The 19,208-nt window shown below is 39.7% G+C and overlaps 1 protein-coding gene across 2 annotated transcripts; it reads right to left on the bottom strand.

Moving 5' to 3' along the window:
- Window positions 1-6: 6 nt before the first annotated feature.
- SLC25A32 (solute carrier family 25 member 32) lies at window positions 7-19,198 on the bottom strand. Of its 2 annotated transcripts, none has more exons than XM_054018391.1 (7): window positions 18,877-19,198; window positions 14,655-14,805; window positions 10,112-10,155; window positions 8,820-8,980; window positions 2,954-3,067; window positions 1,992-2,137; window positions 7-1,300 (listed from the first exon to the last, which is right to left on the bottom strand). In XM_054018391.1, the coding sequence occupies exons 1-7, from the start codon at window positions 19,052-19,054 to the stop codon at window positions 1,165-1,167; spliced, it is 930 nt and encodes a 309-aa protein (XP_053874366.1). In that variant the 5' UTR covers window positions 19,055-19,198; the 3' UTR covers window positions 7-1,164. The 2 variants fall into 2 exon arrangements, with proteins under 2 accessions (XP_053874366.1, XP_053874365.1); XM_054018390.1 differs by lacking the exon at window positions 10,112-10,155 and adding an exon at window positions 10,247-10,332 and having other exon boundaries at window positions 10-1,300; window positions 18,877-19,196.
- Between the last annotated feature and the right edge of the window lie 10 nt (window positions 19,199-19,208).

Raw genomic sequence — 19,208 nt, 5'->3', positions numbered from 1 at the left:
ACACACGCTGTATTTTCCACTCTATGCATCTGATGAAGTGGGTTTTTACCCACGAAAGCTTATGCCCAAATAAATTAGTCTCTACGGTTCCACAAGTATTCCTCATTCTTTTTGCTGATCTAGACTAATACGGCTACCACTCTGAAACTCTAAATAAATAAGACCAACATTTTGAAATAGCCATCTTTAAAATAAGACTTTGAAAACTGCTGTTATTTACAAAAACTAGTGCAAAAGCACCAAGCTATTTGTTAAACATGTCTATGTGTCTGAACATGTCCTTTTACTTCAATGTAAACTCAACCTGGTGTTTACATGTAATCTCTGTAACTAAGTGAGAGAATTTGTCTTTCCCTTTAAGAGGAAAAAAGCGGAGAAGTGGCCAGTGACACATTAACTGCTGATTTAGGTCTGATGCTGCAAAAATTTTGCAAGATGCCTTGGACATTATACTAAAACTGGAGGTTTATCAGATTTTAATATAATGGGCTGGGTGAAAGCCCTTCTTCTCACTGTCTCCAGCCACACTGTACCTTAAAGGTACTCTAAATGTTTGTGCTGTCCCCGCCCCAGCAGTCTCCTCCAGTGAGTCAGGGATTTCACTGCACACACACTGCAATCAGGACATTTGTAATTCTGAAACCTGACAAATTACACATGGATGGGATTTAGAAAACTCCAGACCACCATGAGGACAAACGTGTACACAGTTCTGTGGGGAGACCGCCAAAGAGAGGCCCTGTGTTTGATAGATCTGGAACCTATCACAACTTTTGATGTCCTCACAACCCCACTCAATTAACCCTGGACATCATCAGGTTCTTGCTCTTGTATAGGAAAAGATGATTTAGAGAGATCAGTTAATCGGACAAAGCTGTTGCAAGTCTGCCTTTATTCAGTCACTGTGCTGTTTTAAGTTTGGGATGGGAACAGCTGTTTCAGGCAGAGGCTGCTGATTCACAGAAAAGAGGGGGAAAAGAGGGGTCAGGAGAGCTCCAATAGAAGAGAAGGCAGTTTAGGTTTTCTGATCCCCAAATCCTTGCATTGATTACTGGAGCAGTTCACAATCTCAAGCTAGACAGTTGTACAATATTTTTCTCAGATTACAAATTTCAAAAAATAAAGGACAGTAAACTCCTTTGGATGCAAACTCCTAGCTTTAATTTAATGATTCTCTTTTCTAAAATTAAGCAAAAAATTAGATACATTTTCATACACTACAAAGGTGATACAGCAGGCAGGAGTCACTCTGATCACATTGGGGATGATTCCTTTGTAAAATCCATGAACTCCTTCTTTCCTTTGGGGAGGAAAAAAGGGCATTTTTAAGCACATTTGAATGAAAAAAAAATCACTGAGACAAACAAACGTGGAAGCCCACAATGTCTCTCCCCACCCCCAATATACAGTGTTACACCTCTCCCATGTCTTCAAATTCTAGCACCTGTGCAACCGCACTGACTACAAAGAGTTTGTACAGATTTAAGTAAGTTCAGGTCTACACTACAGATCTACAGCAGTATAATTACGTCACCCAAGGATTCGAAAGTGCCACACCCCTGAGCAATGTAGTTATACTGATCTAACCCTCTGTGTAGAAACCGCTATGTCAATGGGAGACCTTCTCCCATAGACATAGGTACCGCCTCTCGGGGAGGTGGATTAACTACACTGAGAGGAGAAGCCCTCCCAATAGCGTGTTAACGTCTTCACTCAAGTGCTGCAATGGCACACCAGTGCAGCTGTGCCAATGTAGTGCTGTACGTGAAGATAAGCTCTAAGTAAATAACTGTTGAGCAGGTGATGCACAAGGAGGAACAGAATCCAATTCACATTTGGCCCTGCAGAACCAACACAGCCAACAGAAAAAAACAGTAATAAAAATGTGTCACTGAAGTTAACAGCCACAACACTGACTACACACCAGGAGCAGATCTGTTGATTAAGGTGATGTCATTTTCAGAATTGCATTTTTACTTCTCTATGCCTACCTCCACGTCCTGCGAATAACATCAACCATTCCAGAGTACCTATTGTGTTGATCCTGAAGACGAGCTCGCACTACTTGATATGGGTATGTTGCTGACACAGCAAATATTTTGGATAGTGCTGCCATGGTAATGTATTCTAAAGCAGTCTAAAATTATAAGAAAGTTACCAATGTTAGTTTAAGTCAAATTACAAATAACTAAATAAAATGCTGGGAACTATCAAACTGCTTTTTAAAGCACGAACAGAGCAGTACTCTAGATTTTTTTCCTATAAGAAGGGAATACAAGTTTCAGTAAGTGCTGATGTTCATTACACATTAATACTGGCATTAGAGGTACTTATTTTGGTGTAAAAACTGATTATACTGATGTTCTCATTTATACCACAAGTTCAATAGCATACTGAAGTAATATCCTAAAAAGTATATTATAAATTATTTTTTTGGTACAGTTACTTTTTTATTTGTTTATATTTGTAGAACTACAAACATTCTCCCAAAATATCAGAGGGGTAGCCGTGTTAGTCTGGATCTGTAAAAAGCGAGAAAGAGTTCTGTGGCACCTTATAGACTAACAGACATATTGGAGCATAAGTTTTCGTGGATGAATACCCACTTCGTCAGACGCAACAAAAGTTAATTTAAAAACAAAACAAACAAGATTTCCCAAGTTCTCAAATGAAAAGTGGATTTCCCCAACATGTAAAAACAGTGCTAATTGGCTGGTGATGAGGTAATTTGTACTAAAAGTTGAAAGTGAAAAAACTGAGTATTTTCCTTATTTTTCCTGTGTGATCTGTCAAAAGTGAATATAACATTAACAGCTAATAAAACTGGTAGTTTGTGGCAATTGCACAACAGTACAGTCTCATCTGATCTGTGTTCTAGACATTTCTAGACAGATCTGGTTTCCAAATACTCACATACTATAAAAGATAAATGTTTCCATTTAAGGCAAATTACCAATTTTGTATCCAATAGTCTGTTTCTATGTTTATTGTATCTCAATTTCAGATCTTCATATGCCATGAACTGAAGTGCTCCATGTGAAGTTCCAAACAGACCAGGCACAAATCCCTAAAACATTTTTATAAAAAAAAAAAAAAAAAGGTTAATCTGTAATCCTTGAACGCTAGACAACCTGCTTGCATCTTCTTATTCCAACATACGCTCTGCACTGCCCTCCCAATACACACAACTCAGACATTTATACTGTTGTAAAACCTAAAGGCTACAACCAGGTTCAGCCCTGTTGTGCTACACACCGTAAAAACACATCTATCTAAACGTCAGCCCCTGCCACAAAGAGTTTACAGCAGTAAACACCCCCCGCCCTCCTTGCCATAAGGGGGTGAAACTTATCTGGGCCAGCCAGGGCCAAAGATTGTTTCCCAGAAGTGTTGCTGCCCTGTTGTCAGGCAACCCTCTCTTAAGCAGAGAGGAGGCTGGAGGGAGGGAACTAAACCAGCAGCCCCAGATGTCCTGACAGAGAGGACCTTTGATTGGTTCTCTACCCTAGGGGTCTGGGAGAGAGAAAATGGTTCTGTATCCCTCAGGGGTGACAGTTTAGATAGAAAAGGTGGGTGAGGCAATATCTTTTATTGCACCAACCTGTGTTGGGGGGAGGGGAGGGGGAGAGAAACAAGCTTTCCAGCTATATAGAGTTTTTCTAAATAAAATTAAATTAAAAATATTACCTCACCCACCTTGTGTCTCTAACATCCTGGGACCAGCACGGCTAAAACCACTGCAAATAGCTGAGAAAGATACAAAGAGGAGGTAGCCCCTCCTTTGAGGTGACAGAGGAAAGGGTCGAGAGAGATGGTGGCAAAAAGAGCACCAGAGAGGAAGGGCGCAGCCAGCTCCCCTCACAGATTGACTTTTATTCAATTTTCCCAATCCTCAGTTGGGAAACTCCATCAAACTGGGTTCCCACAGGGCCTGCTATGCCACTGTGAGGGCAGTGACTGCCTGACAGACAGTTCAGCTGGCTGCCACAGCCAACAACCTGATCACTAACAGTTACCTCACCCAGGAGGAAAAGCAGAAAGCTCATATCTAAGATTGTTACCCCAGGAGAGAAGGATTCAAATCATCCTTTGGAGCTGAAAAGCTATTTCCAAGATTCAAATTGCTGTGTGGATCATTGGACCCCTCAGACAAGACACCAGGCCACAGTGCCTGCAATATCTACAAGTGCACCACTGACAGGTACCTGGACGTGGGACTGACACTTTAGAGCAGTGGTTCTCAAACTTTTGTACTGGTGATCCCTTTCACATAGCAAGCCCCTGAGTGCGACCCCTGCCCTTATAAATTAAAAACACTTCTTAGTATATTTAACACCATTATAAATGCTGGAGGCAAAGTGAGGTTTGGGGTGGAGGCTGACAGCTCGCGACCCTCCATGTAATAACCTCGTGTCCCCCTGAGGGGTCCGGACCCCCAGTTTGAGAACCCCTGTGTTAGAGGGCTGACATAACTAGAGTCAGGGAGACTTTGTGGGTGATTGTGTTAAGTGACCAAAAGAGAAATAAAAAGAGGTTTATGGCATCTTCTACAGATGGCTGTGTGTATACTTTAAAAATCTATCCATGTTCATATATATTTATTTATGGTATCTTGTTCTTGACTTTTTTTGTGTTTATAATTTCTATTGTTTATATAAAGTTTATTGGAGCTGTTTGGTAATTTGAGAATTATGTATTTATTTATGAATGGAGTATGGTATCCAGTTAGGATGGATTACCCATTATTTCCCCAGGAGGCACCGCCGATGGAGTAGCAGTTTGAATAATCCAGATCTCCAGTGCAGGGAGTCATGAGTTCAACACGGAGACCCACAATGGGAGAATGATTCTGGATCTCAAGAGGTCAAGCACACCCCACCCCTCCTGAGTGTGTACCCTCTGAGGTGCTTGGGGGGTGCAGAGCAGGGAGAAGTCATGTCTTTTAAACTATGCTACAAGTGGACAAGACAAATAATTGGCCAGGGGAGACAAGGTAACAAATCCAACAGAATGGGTTCAAGTTCTTAGCCAGTTAGTAGCAGTGATCACTACTTGCCAGTCACCTACCTGCTATTAGGTTGCGTTCTTGTGAATACAGCACAGAACGGCTGGCCCTTTAAGGGAAGCTGGGCCCAGCAATTCTTCAAGTTTTATCAGTAGTGATTTTATATTATTTATATGTTGCTGATGAAAATGCTGAATAACTTCGGGCCTACCACCAATCCCTGTGGAACCCCATTAGAAATACCCCTATATTCAACAATTCCTCATGGACTACTTTTTGAGAGCCATCAGTTATCCACTTCTTAATCCATTTAATGTGAATTCTATAGAGACTATATAATGCTATTTTTTTTTCAATGAGAATGTTGTGTGGTACTACGTATATTATATCTAAGCAGTTACCTTTAATCAACCAAACTTGTAATCTCAAAGATGAAGAATATCAGGCTTGACAGGACCTATTTTCCCTAAAAACATGTTGACTAGCATTAATTATATTCCCATTTTTTACTACTTTATCAGCTGAATCCAATATCAGCTTTTCCATTATTCTGCCAGATATTGATGTCAGGCTAACCAGTCTATTATTACCCAGGTTATCCTATTTGCCCTTTTTTGAATATTGGCACAATATTAGCACTCTTCCAGTCCTCTGGAATTTCCCTGATATTCAAGGTTTACTGAAAAAAGAACATCAGTGGGCCAGATTTCCTTAGCCAATTCTCTTAGGACTCTTACATCAACAGGCCTGGATAACTTGCACTCAAACATATTTATCACTAGCAGATGTTGTTTAACATCCTTCTTCATTACTAATGGACTGGAAAGTATTATCATTGTCATGTGATATGAGATCATCATCCTGCTTCTTTCCAAATACAGAACAGAAATATTTATTGAACACTTCTTCCTTTTCTCCATCATCATTAACAATTATACCATTTCAAGTGTCTATACCATTGCTAGGATTTTGTTCCTAATATAATTAAAAATGTCTTCTTATTGTCCCTAGCCCTGCCAACCATGGATTTTTCCTTTGTATTCTTTGGAATCAATGAATTACAAATTATGAAGTGCAGAAAATTGAGAAGGGAAGCTATCTATTCCCTCCTTCTCCAATTGTTACATTTTGCTTTTTTATTTCTAATTGCTGCTGTCACTTCACCACTGAACGGGGATGAACTTGAAGGATGCAGGTTTGAAGGCACCAAGGCCACAGGAGGAGACTGCAGTAGCCAAGGCATGAAACTTAAAAAAAATCTCTGCTATAGTCCCTTTCAAGATATGTTTACATATCCTCTTGACAAAGGATTTATTGTTAATCAGCAGCTTTAATCTAAGGAAAAAACCAAAATGGGCTATACAGCTGACATGCTAACTCAAGTGATTTTATCGTGAGTTTCACAATATTTGGTGTTTTTCTTAAAATCCCAGCGCCTGAGGTCTTGTGATTATGAGAGACTCTGTTTTTATTTTTTAATTTAAGTTTTTATCCCTAATGGTTATGGAGAAAAGCTAGAGAACATAAACCTTGAAGTCTCAGAGTCAAATAAAGAGAACCCAAAAATTAGTATATTTTAAATCTCATTATTTTTAAGCCAATCTCATGATATTTTTTGGGCCTAAATCATGATTTGGCATGCTTAGGCCTGGGGTTACTGTGCTGGCTCTTTTAAGACCTGGCAAGACCAGCCTACTGTTTACTGGGCCTCAACCCTTTCAAATAAGGGAATTCTGGCAGATGAAGTCTCCAGGAGGCAATGATGGGCAGGGCATATTATGTGACAGCTAGGCTATAAACAGAGAGCTGTTCTTGCCTCAGTTTGGCAGAGCCTCTCTCTCTGATCTCTTCACCAAAGGAACAACCTAGTGGATGGACTAGAGAAACAGGAAGGTGAATGGAACAGAACTCTAGAGTCAAGCATCTGAAGGAAAAGGCCTGAGGTAATACAGTAAGGGTGCAGGCTTGAGTACTGGGCACTTGTGTTTATTTTGGGACAGAAAGCTGGGTTGAATTAAGCCTCTTTTACCCTGTATCAACAGAGTGACAATGGACTGGGCCTGGGGAGGATCAAGAAAAAAAAAACTGCTTAGTTCAGGGAAGGCAAGTTATTGAGGAACCCTGTATCAACAGGACAAATGAATGACCAACCCCAGGCAGGTCTGAAAATTGTGGCTGCAAGGTCATCCGTACAAGAGGCTAAAGAGAAAGCTGTTTCAGGGAGTGCAAAAGAAACTGTTCAGTTCAGGGAGGGCAACCCTGCATCAGTGGGCTGTGAAAGAGATGCATTTTGCTTTTGGGATAACTAGAGTCCAGACAGGAGAACTCTTTACTGTGGTTTGGCTGGAGGGCTAGATTCCAAGTCACTCATCCACCATTCCCAAAGCTTCAAACATGGCACACAGAGGGGGAAGCAGCAGGGAAAGTCACTCTGTGCTTTTTTTTTTTTAAGAAATTAAAGCCTGAAGTACTCTATAGTAGAATATAACAGGCTGAGACAGTCCTAATCTCAAGCAAAAAGTTGCTTGATGTGGATAGTTATGTGGGTAACCTTCTTTAGATAACAGCTATTATAGGCTCTTTCAAAGGAAGAGCTTCGCTTGGATCCCTACTCTTGCAGGTAAGGTTAGCACTAGAGAGAAGCATCGAGGGCCAAAACACATACCAAACACATGGAAAATCTGAAAAGCACCCCAATGGAACAGAATTTAAGAAGTCCTAACAGATGCAAGAAATTAGAAATGATCTACATGGAACAGAACAAATATTTATCCAGGCACACCAAGGAATCCCAGAAACTTCAGGTTAAGGAGTAAGAGAAATATTTTGTTTCAGAGTTTTCAGAACTTGGCATTCATTGGTACCTGCTATAACAATCTCAGAGTACTGGGATCAGGTTTCCCTCAGCAAATAAGGGAGATGAACATTCAGTAACCTATCCTTAATTGCTAAGAGACAGCAAGCCTGTTCCTCCACATTAGTTGGATCAGAAGAACCAGAGTTCTTCACGTCTCCAAGGTATTGATGACTGTCCTAATGTCATGGCCTGAAGGAAGGGAGGCAGAATGAAGTTCAAATCAAGCTGTTATTTTGTTTCCCTAAATAAATTCTCACATGGAAAGAATAAAAGCCACATTTGCAGTTGTAGCTAGTTGTTGTAGCCAAATTTAAAATCCTACAAAATGTGTGGATCCAGAGCTGAAGATGACACATTACAGGCCTAAATGCCTGGAAATGGGATGTGGGAGGTGACTGCAGCATTGTCCATAGTAATGGAGGGAAGATTAATAACTCTGTTTCAGGCATACTGCATTTAAGACGATGGTTGGACATCATGAAATGTCAGAAAGACAGGCAGAGAGATGGGACTGGATGAAGGAACAGTTTGATCAATATCAGGATCAATTTGCCCTAGAAATTATGCCCTGTTGCTGCCACCTCTCTCCTCCAACAACTAGAAGAGAATACTACAGAGGACAAATTCATGATTATTAAACAAAAGCAGTTCTTGATTCAACTTTTCTATTTTAGCCATAGTATTCCTCTCAGAGTTTCAGCCTACAATGCTTTTGTCCATGTACCTCATAGTCTCCCCTCTTCCAGTTTCACTACTGTTTATCCTTCTGCAACCTTTACTTACCATTATAAGCCTTTTTTGCTGCAATCCTCTAGTGTGGTAGAAATAGGCTTATGAGACGATGAAAGGTAGCTTTTATAGTAACATGTAACAACTTTCCAATTCCACAAGAGCCACAGTGCTATTACACCCACGATAAATTCCAGAATTCTTATCCATTATGTCAAATTATATTACCTTGTATAAGCCACGTATACCCTCCAGCTTGTATATCTTTATAAGAGCATCAAACATTCCTTTGTACTGGCGCTTTGATGAATCAATGCCAGCATCATACTGTAACACAAGCCGCGTCTTCGTTACCCATATTGGGTTTGTGATACAGAGGGTCATAACTCCTAAGAACAGATGGAAGTTAGGGTAATATTATCAATGCCACGCTGAAAGTTTGTACCATTTTGTTCAATTCAGTACAACAAACAAACACACACCCATCCTACAAGAATACTAAACAAGAAAAATGTGGGCATTCCATTCTTTTCCTCTTAACTTTGAGACCGAATCCTACTGCAACAGTTCTGCTGAACAGAGGGTGGGAGGGGAAACTGGTATAATTTGGGGAGTCTGTGCAGAAGTGCATGCTGCAGACCACAGGACTCCCTGTGTATCCTTATCCACTGGCCCCAATGTAATCTCCTCCTTTACTCCACCATGGTCCAAATGGTGGAATCTGGACATAAGAAGCTAGTTTTATTTTATATGTGCTTTAATAATCTCAATTTAGCCTTATGGTATACAAAATTTCAAAATTAAACAAGAGTAAACAGAAATAAAGTGTCCATGTAATGAACGACCTAACTCTGTCAGAATGATTAACCTGATGTAGCTTTACAGATTACTTTAAGTCATAGGACTGTGAAGTAATGACAAACTGATACAATTTAATGTGTAGTACTGCAACAAGAAATCCTCCAAAACTCCAAGATTACCATCTATATCAGAGAAATGTATACAAGAACACAAGAACATTAGAAATTATTTAGATTAAAAATTGCAGAGATCAGATATTTGTATTTTGTAGGTAAGATATTTTGAGCATTGGATTGGACCTGTAGTGTCAATCAGATCTGGAATTCAGATCCATTTAATATTTCTGGAATTCAGATCCATTTAATTCTTTAAGTATTAAATGGATCTGAATTCCAGATCTGATTGACACTACAGGTCCAATCCAATGCTCATTAAAGCCAATCAAGTCATTGCACTGACTCAATGGGTGCCTGATTGGGTCCTATATCTGCTTTTGTGTGTCTTGTAAGTACTCAAAATTAACATTAATACATTATATTACAAGGATGTGTTTAATAAATTTTGGCCTTTTATTGCACAGCTGCATATAGGTTATGCACTAGAATTTGTATAAAATATTAAGAAAAGAGGGTAATGCAGCCATAAAACATTTTAGTGGCTGCTATTTGTGAATAAAAATGTAAAACACAGCTGTCCAACCAAACAATATTAATTATTACTTTGTCCATGAATGCAGCTGGACTGAAACACTTGCACTTGCCATCTGGAAGAAAAAGAAACATTGACAGACAAAGGCAAAAACAGCATATGGACAGGCTGAAGGTAAACATTAATCTCGTTAGCATTTTCCTCACCGGCCTCAGCAGCTGACACTAGGTGCTCCGTTGCACCAAGACTTTCTAGCTTTCTTTCCTCCTTATAGGCTTTGATGGCATTATAGCTGGAAGAGGTAAAACATTTAGATAGAAGAAATACAGATCATTTAGGAAAAGGTTTTTAAAGATTAGATATTACTTTATGCACCATTGCCCTTAGAGAGCACATAGAGTCAGAGATTAACCTGTCTCAGTCAAATGCAATACAAGTTGCTGAATTGTAGCTTTAGGCTATTTAAATATCTTTTACAACAGAACCCTTTAAAGTGCCAGACTATTCCTAGATGACAACAATGGGACTGCACCCTGTAACTTTTATCTGAACTGAAAAATTAGTGTGTGTGAGATGTTTGTAAGACAAAAGACTGCCTCTTCATAAAACCTAGGCAGTAGGTATTTATTTTCTAGCACTACATTATATCAGTCTTTATCTACTGGATTGACCTCATGTACGCTGGTCTGCATTCTGGATTTTGAATGAACTTTCACTGGGAGGTGAACAAGTGGAAGTCAAAAGAGAATAAGCTCTAGATAATCAGTAGAATAGTCAAAAGAGAATAAGCTCTAGATAATCAGTAGAATAGTTTTGCACAAATAACTGTCCTCTACTTTGTTTGAATCAACAGGAAATCAGTTTGCCATTTGATAGTTAATGAACAAATTTAAGACACTTTACATTGAAGAAAAGGCCCCAAAGAGCAAAAAACCATCAGCTCACAAAAAATTCTAAGAAGCTGACTTGTACACATTGATTTCTTTATGCATGTCTTAAATGCTTTCAGCTTCAGCAGACTAAATAATTTAAAGTGCCTATTTAATTCCTAATATCTGTCCAAGTTTAGGTTCTTATTTTCTATTTAGCATAAATTATTTCAGGTTCTAGAAAAAAGATTCATGATACTTGACAATAAGAACTGCCATTCTGGGTCAGACCATGGTCCATCTTTCCTAGTATCCTGTCCCCAGTGGTGGCCTGTACCAGAGCTTCAGGGGGAAAAGTACAGAATAGGGCAATTACAGAGTGATCCACTCCATCCTCAAAAAGAATAGGAGTACTTGTGGCACCTTAGAGACTAACAAATTTATTTGAGCATAAGCTTTTGTGGGCTACAGCCCACTTCTTCGGATGCATAGAATGGAACATATATATTGAGGAGATAAATATATACACATACAGAGAGCATGAAAAGGTGGGAGTTGTCTTACCAACTCTGAGAGGCCAATTAAGTAAGAGGGGGAAAAAAAACTTTTGAAGTAATAATCAAGATAGCCCAGTACAGACAGTTTGATAAGAAGTGTGAGAATACTTACATGGGGAGATAGATTCAATGTTTGTAATGGCTCAGCCATTCCCAGTCTCTATTCAAGCCTAAGTTGATTGTATCTAGTTTGCATATCAATTCAAGCTCAGCAGATTCCTGATGTCAGATACATTGGCCAAACCGGACAGTCTCTACGCAAAAGAATTAATGGACACAAATCTGACATCAGGAATCATAACATTCAAAAACCAGTAGGAGAACACTTTAACCTGTCTGGTCATTTAATGACAGACCTGCGGGTGGCAATTTTGCAACAGAAAAGCTTCAAAAACAGACTCCAACAAGAAACTGCTGAGCTTGAATTGATATGCAAACTAGATACAATCAACTTAGGCTTGAACAGAGACTGGGAATGGCTGAGCCATTACAAACATTGAATCTATCTCCCCATGTAAGTATTCTCACACTTCTTATCAAACTGTCTATACTGGGCTATCTTGATTATTACTTCAAAAGTTTTTTTTCCCCCTCTTACTTAATTGGCCTCTCAGAGTTGGTAAGACAACTCCCACCTTTTCATGCTCTCTGTATGTGAATATATAATATTGTGGATATATATATACACATATACATATATATATATATACACTCAATATATGTTCCATTCTATGCATCCGAAGAAGTGGGTTGTAACCCACGAAAGCTTATACTCAAATAAATTTGTTAGTCTCTAAAGTGCCACAAGTACTCCTGTTCTTTTTGCGGATACAGACTAACACGGCTGCTACTCTGAAACCACTCCATCCTGTTCTCCACTCTCGGTTTCTGATGGTCACAGGTTAAGGGTTACCCCGAGCATGGGGTTTCATCCCTGACCATCTTGGTTAACAGTCACTGATGGACCAATTCTCCATGAACCAATCCAGTTCTTTTTTGAACCTAGTTATACTTTTGGCTATCACAACATCCCATGGCAATAAATTCCACAGATTAATAGCACATTGTGTGAAAAGTACTTCCTCATTTGTATTAAACCTGTTGTTTTTCAATTTCATAGGTGACCCCTGGTTTTTGGATAGTGTGAAAGGGTTTCATTTTTCTATTTACTTTCTCCACACCATTCATGATTTTATAGACCTCTCTCATATCCCTCCTTAGACGTCTCCTTTCCAAGCTGGACAGCCCCAATCTGTTTGGTCTCTCCTCATATGGAAGCCATTCCATACCCCTGATTATCTTTGTTGTTCTTCTCTGAACCTTTTCCAGTTCCACTATAACCTTTTTGAGAGGAGGCAAACAGAACTGGACACAGTATCCCAGGTGTGGGCACATCATGGATTTATAAAGTGGTATTATATCTTTTGCCTTATTTTCTATCCCCTTCCTAAGAGTTCCTAACATACGGAGAGACTTTTAGATTGCTACTGCGCATAGAGTGGAAGTTTTCAGAGAACTATCCATGGTTACTCCAAGATCTTACTTAATTTGCCATTTTGTTACCCAGTTTTGTGAGATTCCTCTGTAACTCCTCAAAGTCTGCTTTAGACTGAACTATCTTGAATAATTTTGTATCATCAGCAAACTTTGCCGCTTCACGGTTCACTCCTGTAGCGGGGTGGTCACCTGGCTCCCGCCTTAAAGGGCACGATACAGTAACAGTTTTCAAATAATGTTAAGCGCCATTATAAAGAGAACAGTGATCAATTGTTCTCCATATTCACTGACGGTAGGACAAGTAGTAATCAGCTTAAGCTATAGCAAGGGAGATTTAGGTTAGATGTTAGGAATTAAGAAAAACTTTCTAACTATAAGGAAATTAAATATTAGAATAGGTTACTACGGGAATTTATGGAATCCCTGTCATGGAAAGATTTTAAGAACAGGTTAGACAAACAACTATTAGGCATAGTCTAGATATACTTGCTCCTGCCTCAGTGTGGAGGGATGGACTACATGATCTTGAGGACCCTTCTAGACCTACACGATTATGTTTTCTATGTTTGCTGACAAAATTTTAAAGAAAGTCGAACCAATGATCTGGTCAAAGTCACTGGCTAAGTACCTGGAACCAGAGTTTGCTGCAGTGATAAACCAGATATTGACAGCAGTACCCTCTTCTGCAGGTGCAGAGACAATATTTTTCATTTTAGTCTATTCAAATAGTTCAATGACTAGTTCAGTCAAAGTTAAGAATCTGATTGGAAGTTGGAAAAACAAAAAACAAAAAACCCCAGGAAAACTTGTTTCCCCTCTTCCAATCCATGAATAAAAATGGGGTGTGAGGATAAGATCTACTAGTTCTAAAATCTTGAAGGACACGGTGACCAGAAATAATCGTGTCATTTCCTTAATAAAGCAATAAGTTTTAAAACATGTTTTGATCATCTTTTTCTTGTGTATCCAGTACATTTAAGGTAGTTTTATTTAACTAATAAAAACTATTTTAAAATGCTGTTTTTGTGTACTTTTACTTGAATTTCAATTTCCATTCAAATACTTAGAAAAGATGCATATAAAAATTAATAATCTAATAAAGAAAATGTATAATTCACAATTTTCTAATAAAAAAATCTAAGAAACCCAGGACTCTGAATGTGTTTTACAGTAAATAATTGCTTAAGTAAGTGTATAGACATAGTGCTTCTCCTGGTTAGCAAAAACTACCCCATTTCATGTCAAGGTTTATCTAGTTGCAAATCAACATTTTTGAATGGTTATATATCAACCAATGAGAATGAACCTTTCTTTAGGAAAATAACTAAAGTACAAACGCAAGACAACATTAAAAATGATTACATTAAATCCGAGTCTCCTGCTTGTAAAATAAATCGTGAATACAGTTGGTTAAAGGATGATTAAAACTGATTTAAATCAATCCACCCTGGTTCCAATCCAGTACTCTATTTACTAGGCCACGCTACCCTCCTAGGTATGCACTATATTTTACAAAAGTTACAGGTCCCTGTCCTAAACTGCTTACAGTCTAAATAACACTTAAAATAGCAAGTGATGACAAAGGGAAACATTTATATTTATGAACCCTCACCATCTCCCCCAAATCAAAGTGCAACCTACATTCAAGGATCACTTTGCATAGAATATTAATATTCTACAGATCCACTTACAAGAAAAAGTAGAGTCCCCAGGAGGCACCTGCACCCCAAATGTTTGGAGTTACCCCTTTGTACAGGCCACGTAGTCCTTCATGCTTCCAGACAGTGGTCAAACAGTGTAGAATACCATTGTATTTTGGTCTCAATTCCAACCCGTCACTCACTATTTAAAAAAGAGATTACATTGAAAAAAAAAAAATCATTCCATAAAGAGTGAAAGCGAGCTGTATAAAAACTACAAAGCAAATAACTTTTTCTCTAGGCTGAACAGGGAAATGTGCAGTATTAAAGAAAGTTGTAGTGAACCTGCTGGTATAGCTTTGCAAAAAGTTTATGAATGGAGGTTTTGTTCGTAACTCTGAAATGTTCATAATTGTGAACAAAACATTATGGTGGTTCTTTCAAAGGTCTACAACTGAACATTGACTTAATACAGCTTTGCAACTTAGTATGCAGAAGAAAAATGCTGCTTTTGACTATCTGAATTTAAATGAAACAAGCACAGAAACAGTTTCCTTATCTTGTCAAATCTTTTTTTAAACTTTCCCTTTATATTTTTAGCATGTAATAAACTACTGCACTGTATTTACTTTCTCTCTCCCCCTCCCCCCGCCCGCTGCTGCCTGATTGCATACCTCTGGTTCCAAATGAGGTGTGTGGTTGACTGATCAGTTCGTAACTCTGGTGTTTGTAACTCTGAGGTTCTACTGTAGCTGTATTCCAAAGGTGAATGTGAGTTAGGGTTAGGGGAACTTTACAATGGATTGATGCAGTTGTCCTGCAGACCTCCTATAGTCAACAGGATGGAAGCGCCTCTCACTTAGAAGGTAACTCTGCTGCAGTGTACCTTAGATGAGTAGCATCCTTGACTTAAAGCATTTTGTCAGTTTTACAGAGGATGGTGTTTGTCTTCTTTTCTTAATGGCCCTAAGAGTTTTATGCTACATCTAACCTATAATCTGAGATTTTTGTGGTCCTCTACGAATACTATTTCCACCCCCCAGAAGATTTTGGTTCCTTGGAATTTTTATTATGACTTTAGTAAGAAATCCCCCATTTAAAATGTATCATCCATGTTTGAAGTATGATTTTCAACAGGTCATGATCCGGTGAATTCAAAATCAGTTTTTACCAGAACAATCAAAGGCTATTTCTATGCTAAATTCTAATTTTTTCTCTGCCACTCCTCACTAGCTGGGCTGCATTGCATTTTTTTTTTAATTGGAAAAGTGTATCCTTGGCCCTTTTCTATTCATCAGCTGAACTGTTTTTGCCCAAACTTTCAAAGATATTCACCTTCAGAAAAGATAGAAGTATGGAGAGTTTTAGCCTGATAGATTTCAGATGGAACAGAAATGTTTGTGTAGCCTTGACTATAGCCACTATAGCAGTTGCTACTGCTCTTACTATAATGTGACTATACAATTGATGGCTACAGTATTTGCGACACCAGTAATTTACCCCAAAAGTAGGAACCAGAGGTGGGTTTTAGAATGACCTAAACTTCAAACTAAAGCAAACTTTCCCAAGACTGTGTCACAACTAGAAAATCATCTCAAAGTTTTGCAACCAGAGTGGCTTCCTGGCCTGCTTATGCAGAGGAATTATGCCCCCCATCAGAAATGGTAGTTTGGTAACTAAAACACAGACAGCATTTTCTGTTTCCATCCTCTGACTCGCCTCATGTACATAATATGTTCTGACAAAGACCAAGTTTGAAAAAAGAAATGGCTCAGCAGGACCTCAAAACAACAGGGAAGTCATAGCCTGGAACATACATTAGGATGGTCAGTGAAGTTGTTGTTTACCCAGATAACCTTAATCTCAGGTTATCAGTTTAATTTCACTTTAATGTCTTCTGAACCACCCTAATTAAACCTAGTTAGATCTTTGGGGTGTAGGAGCTCCTACCCTAAACCTGTTTTTAAACTTTCACTTTAATTAATAGTTTAGGTTTTTTTAATCACTATCCTAATTTCTCAGTCCCTAATTCCACTTCCTGGTTGAAGGCAGAGGCTGGAGACTCTTCTGGGTTCAACCCTGGCTCAGGGAGAAGGAAGAGATAGCTCAGTGGTTTGAGCATTGGCCTGCTAAACCCAGGGTTGTGAGTTCAATCCTTGAGGGGGCCATTGAGGGGGAGGGAAAATCTGTCAGGGACAGTACTTGGTCCTGCCTAGTGAAGGCAGAGGACTGGACTCAATGATCTTTCAAGGTCCCTTCCAGTTGTATGAGATAGGTATATCTCCATATATATATATATTTTTTTTTTTATTAGGTAAATGAAAACTTAGTTCCATTCCATCTACACTGTTTCAGTGAGAATCCATCTTGGTGGGGTGGACACATATATAGCATCAGAGTTCCAACCAATAATTCAGGGGGACAGCTCAAAACCCACTGGTTGACTGGTGATGTTGTGGGTCTTAAACCCACCATCTGTGGCCACAAGCAGCAGGAATCACATGGAGCACTGGAGTTTTTATCATTGGATGAGGCCTTGGTGCAGAAAAAAACCTGAGACATCAGCATGCTCCCACCACCTATTATTTCTGGGAATCAGAAAAGAGCATGTGAAGAGCCCATTCCGGTGAGGGAAGGAGTCCAAGTCTCAGTGGTTTGGGATACAGACTTTTGTCCAGTCACACCATAAAGCTCTTGAGAAACAGACAGCATCCAAAGCTTGAGAAATCACAAATACAATCTAAAATGGAACGATCAAAGCCCAAGAACAAAGATGGAATGCAAAAAACTTACAGGGGTCTGTGGCAGTTAGGAATAACAGCTGGGCTGAGGTATAGAGAAGTTTAGCTAACTATCACTGCCAAACGAAGGCAAAAATGTGATATTAGATGTCAGGGAAAGTAAGACTTAGAACGGTGGAAGGAGACAAGATTTAGAGGAAGTGACACTGTCCTGTTAAAAAAATATCTTGTGTTACCAGCCCTTTAAGGCTACTGAAACTAGTTTATTTTTCACCACCTATGCTATCTAGTTCTAATGTATCAATGAGATATTCATAATAAAAAGAAATCTAGTCAATTTTGCTTCTACTTAATCAGTTGCATTTTCCAGTGTCCATATGCTAGGCACAATGCTCCTTCTGTAACTGTAAGAAAAAGTATTTAAATACACACCAAAAAAGTACAATTCCACTTGAATCTTTAAATGTTACAGAAAACATATTTTGTAAAACTCTTCAAAAATTCACATTTAATTTTGGAGGCTAAATTACCCACAAATCCATTTAAAATAAATGTAAAGAAATGAGTCAGTTATTTAACCTATATATAAACTGATGTGATAAAACAGAGGCTTCAAAAGAACAACTCATCAGCGACATCAACAGTAGCTCATCTGGAAGAGGATGACACCCTTCTCTGCAGAAAATCTGCAATTCCAACTTCATTCTTTGCTGACCAGCACCACAGCCTATAACAATGGGGCTAAATTAAATACTCTTTTGCCTCAACTATTTAATTGATTGGATCTAAAGACAATAAAACTGCCCAGTTATGTATCATGGGAAAGTCAATGTAACGCATATGGAATTTAATATTGGATATCAAATCCAAACAAGATAACCGAATACTTGTTATAATGGTGTATTAAGGTTAAGTGTATTTTGATGGGTGCTTAGATCCAGTCAGTGTAACAAGATAGCAGTGGTTCTTAAACTTTTGTACTGGTGAACCATTTCACATAGCAAGCCTCTGACTGCAACCCCTTTTATAAATTAAAAACACTTTTTAATATATTTAACACCATTATAAATACTAGAATCAAAGCAAGGTTTGGGGAGGGGGCTGACAGCTCGCGACCCTCCATGTAATAACGCAGTGACCCCCAGAGAATCCCTGAGTTAAAGTTTAGTGTCATTTAGTATTGTGCTGAATCGTGCTTATAATAGATTCTCAATCCCAAGCTTTGCTGTCATTGCAGCCCTCTCCCCCATCCCCTCAATCTTGTCTTGAGATGTGGCTGGTTTTCGACACCCGCAGGCGCCGGTGAAGGAGAGCGGGCACGCACTATGCCCCTTCGCAGCTAGCTAAAACACTCCAGCAGTATGGCTAATCTATGCTCTGAAGCAAAGGTGGGAAGAAGCAGATCGGAAGCCAGGCTGCGCTACAAATTGTGCCTCAGTTTCCCCAGTGGGAGTGGCTCCCGCAGGCGTGGGGTCCGCCCAGGGAGGGTGCCCCCTCTACAGGGAACGGAGGGAGAAGGGGGCCCGCCTCACCTGCGAAGCGGATCTTCACCAGGTCCAGCGGATGCAGCACCAGGGTAGAGACAACACCGCCGCTCAGACCCGCCACGAGGTTCTCGTACCGCACGTGTCTGAACAGGGGCCGCAAGGGCGGGGCCGGCGGGGACTCCACCGCGCACACCGGCCCCCGCGCGCCCGGAGCCGCACTCATCCGCACTCGGCCACCGCGCCGGCAGCCCCGCGACAGAAACACAGGGCGTGGGCGGGCGAGCCCGCGGCGCTGGCCAAGCTCCCTCAATGGTGGGTGGAGCCGGGCCACACACGTGGGCAAGGGCGAGACACGAAGACCTTTGCCCCAGGTCCTA

The sequence above is a fragment of the Malaclemys terrapin genome, chromosome 2 (genome assembly GCF_027887155.1).
Source record: "Malaclemys terrapin pileata isolate rMalTer1 chromosome 2, rMalTer1.hap1, whole genome shotgun sequence".
Taxonomy (NCBI): domain Eukaryota; kingdom Metazoa; phylum Chordata; order Testudines; family Emydidae; genus Malaclemys; species Malaclemys terrapin.
Note: the sequence above shows the minus strand (reverse complement) of the source record. Positions and strands in the feature narration are given on the sequence as shown.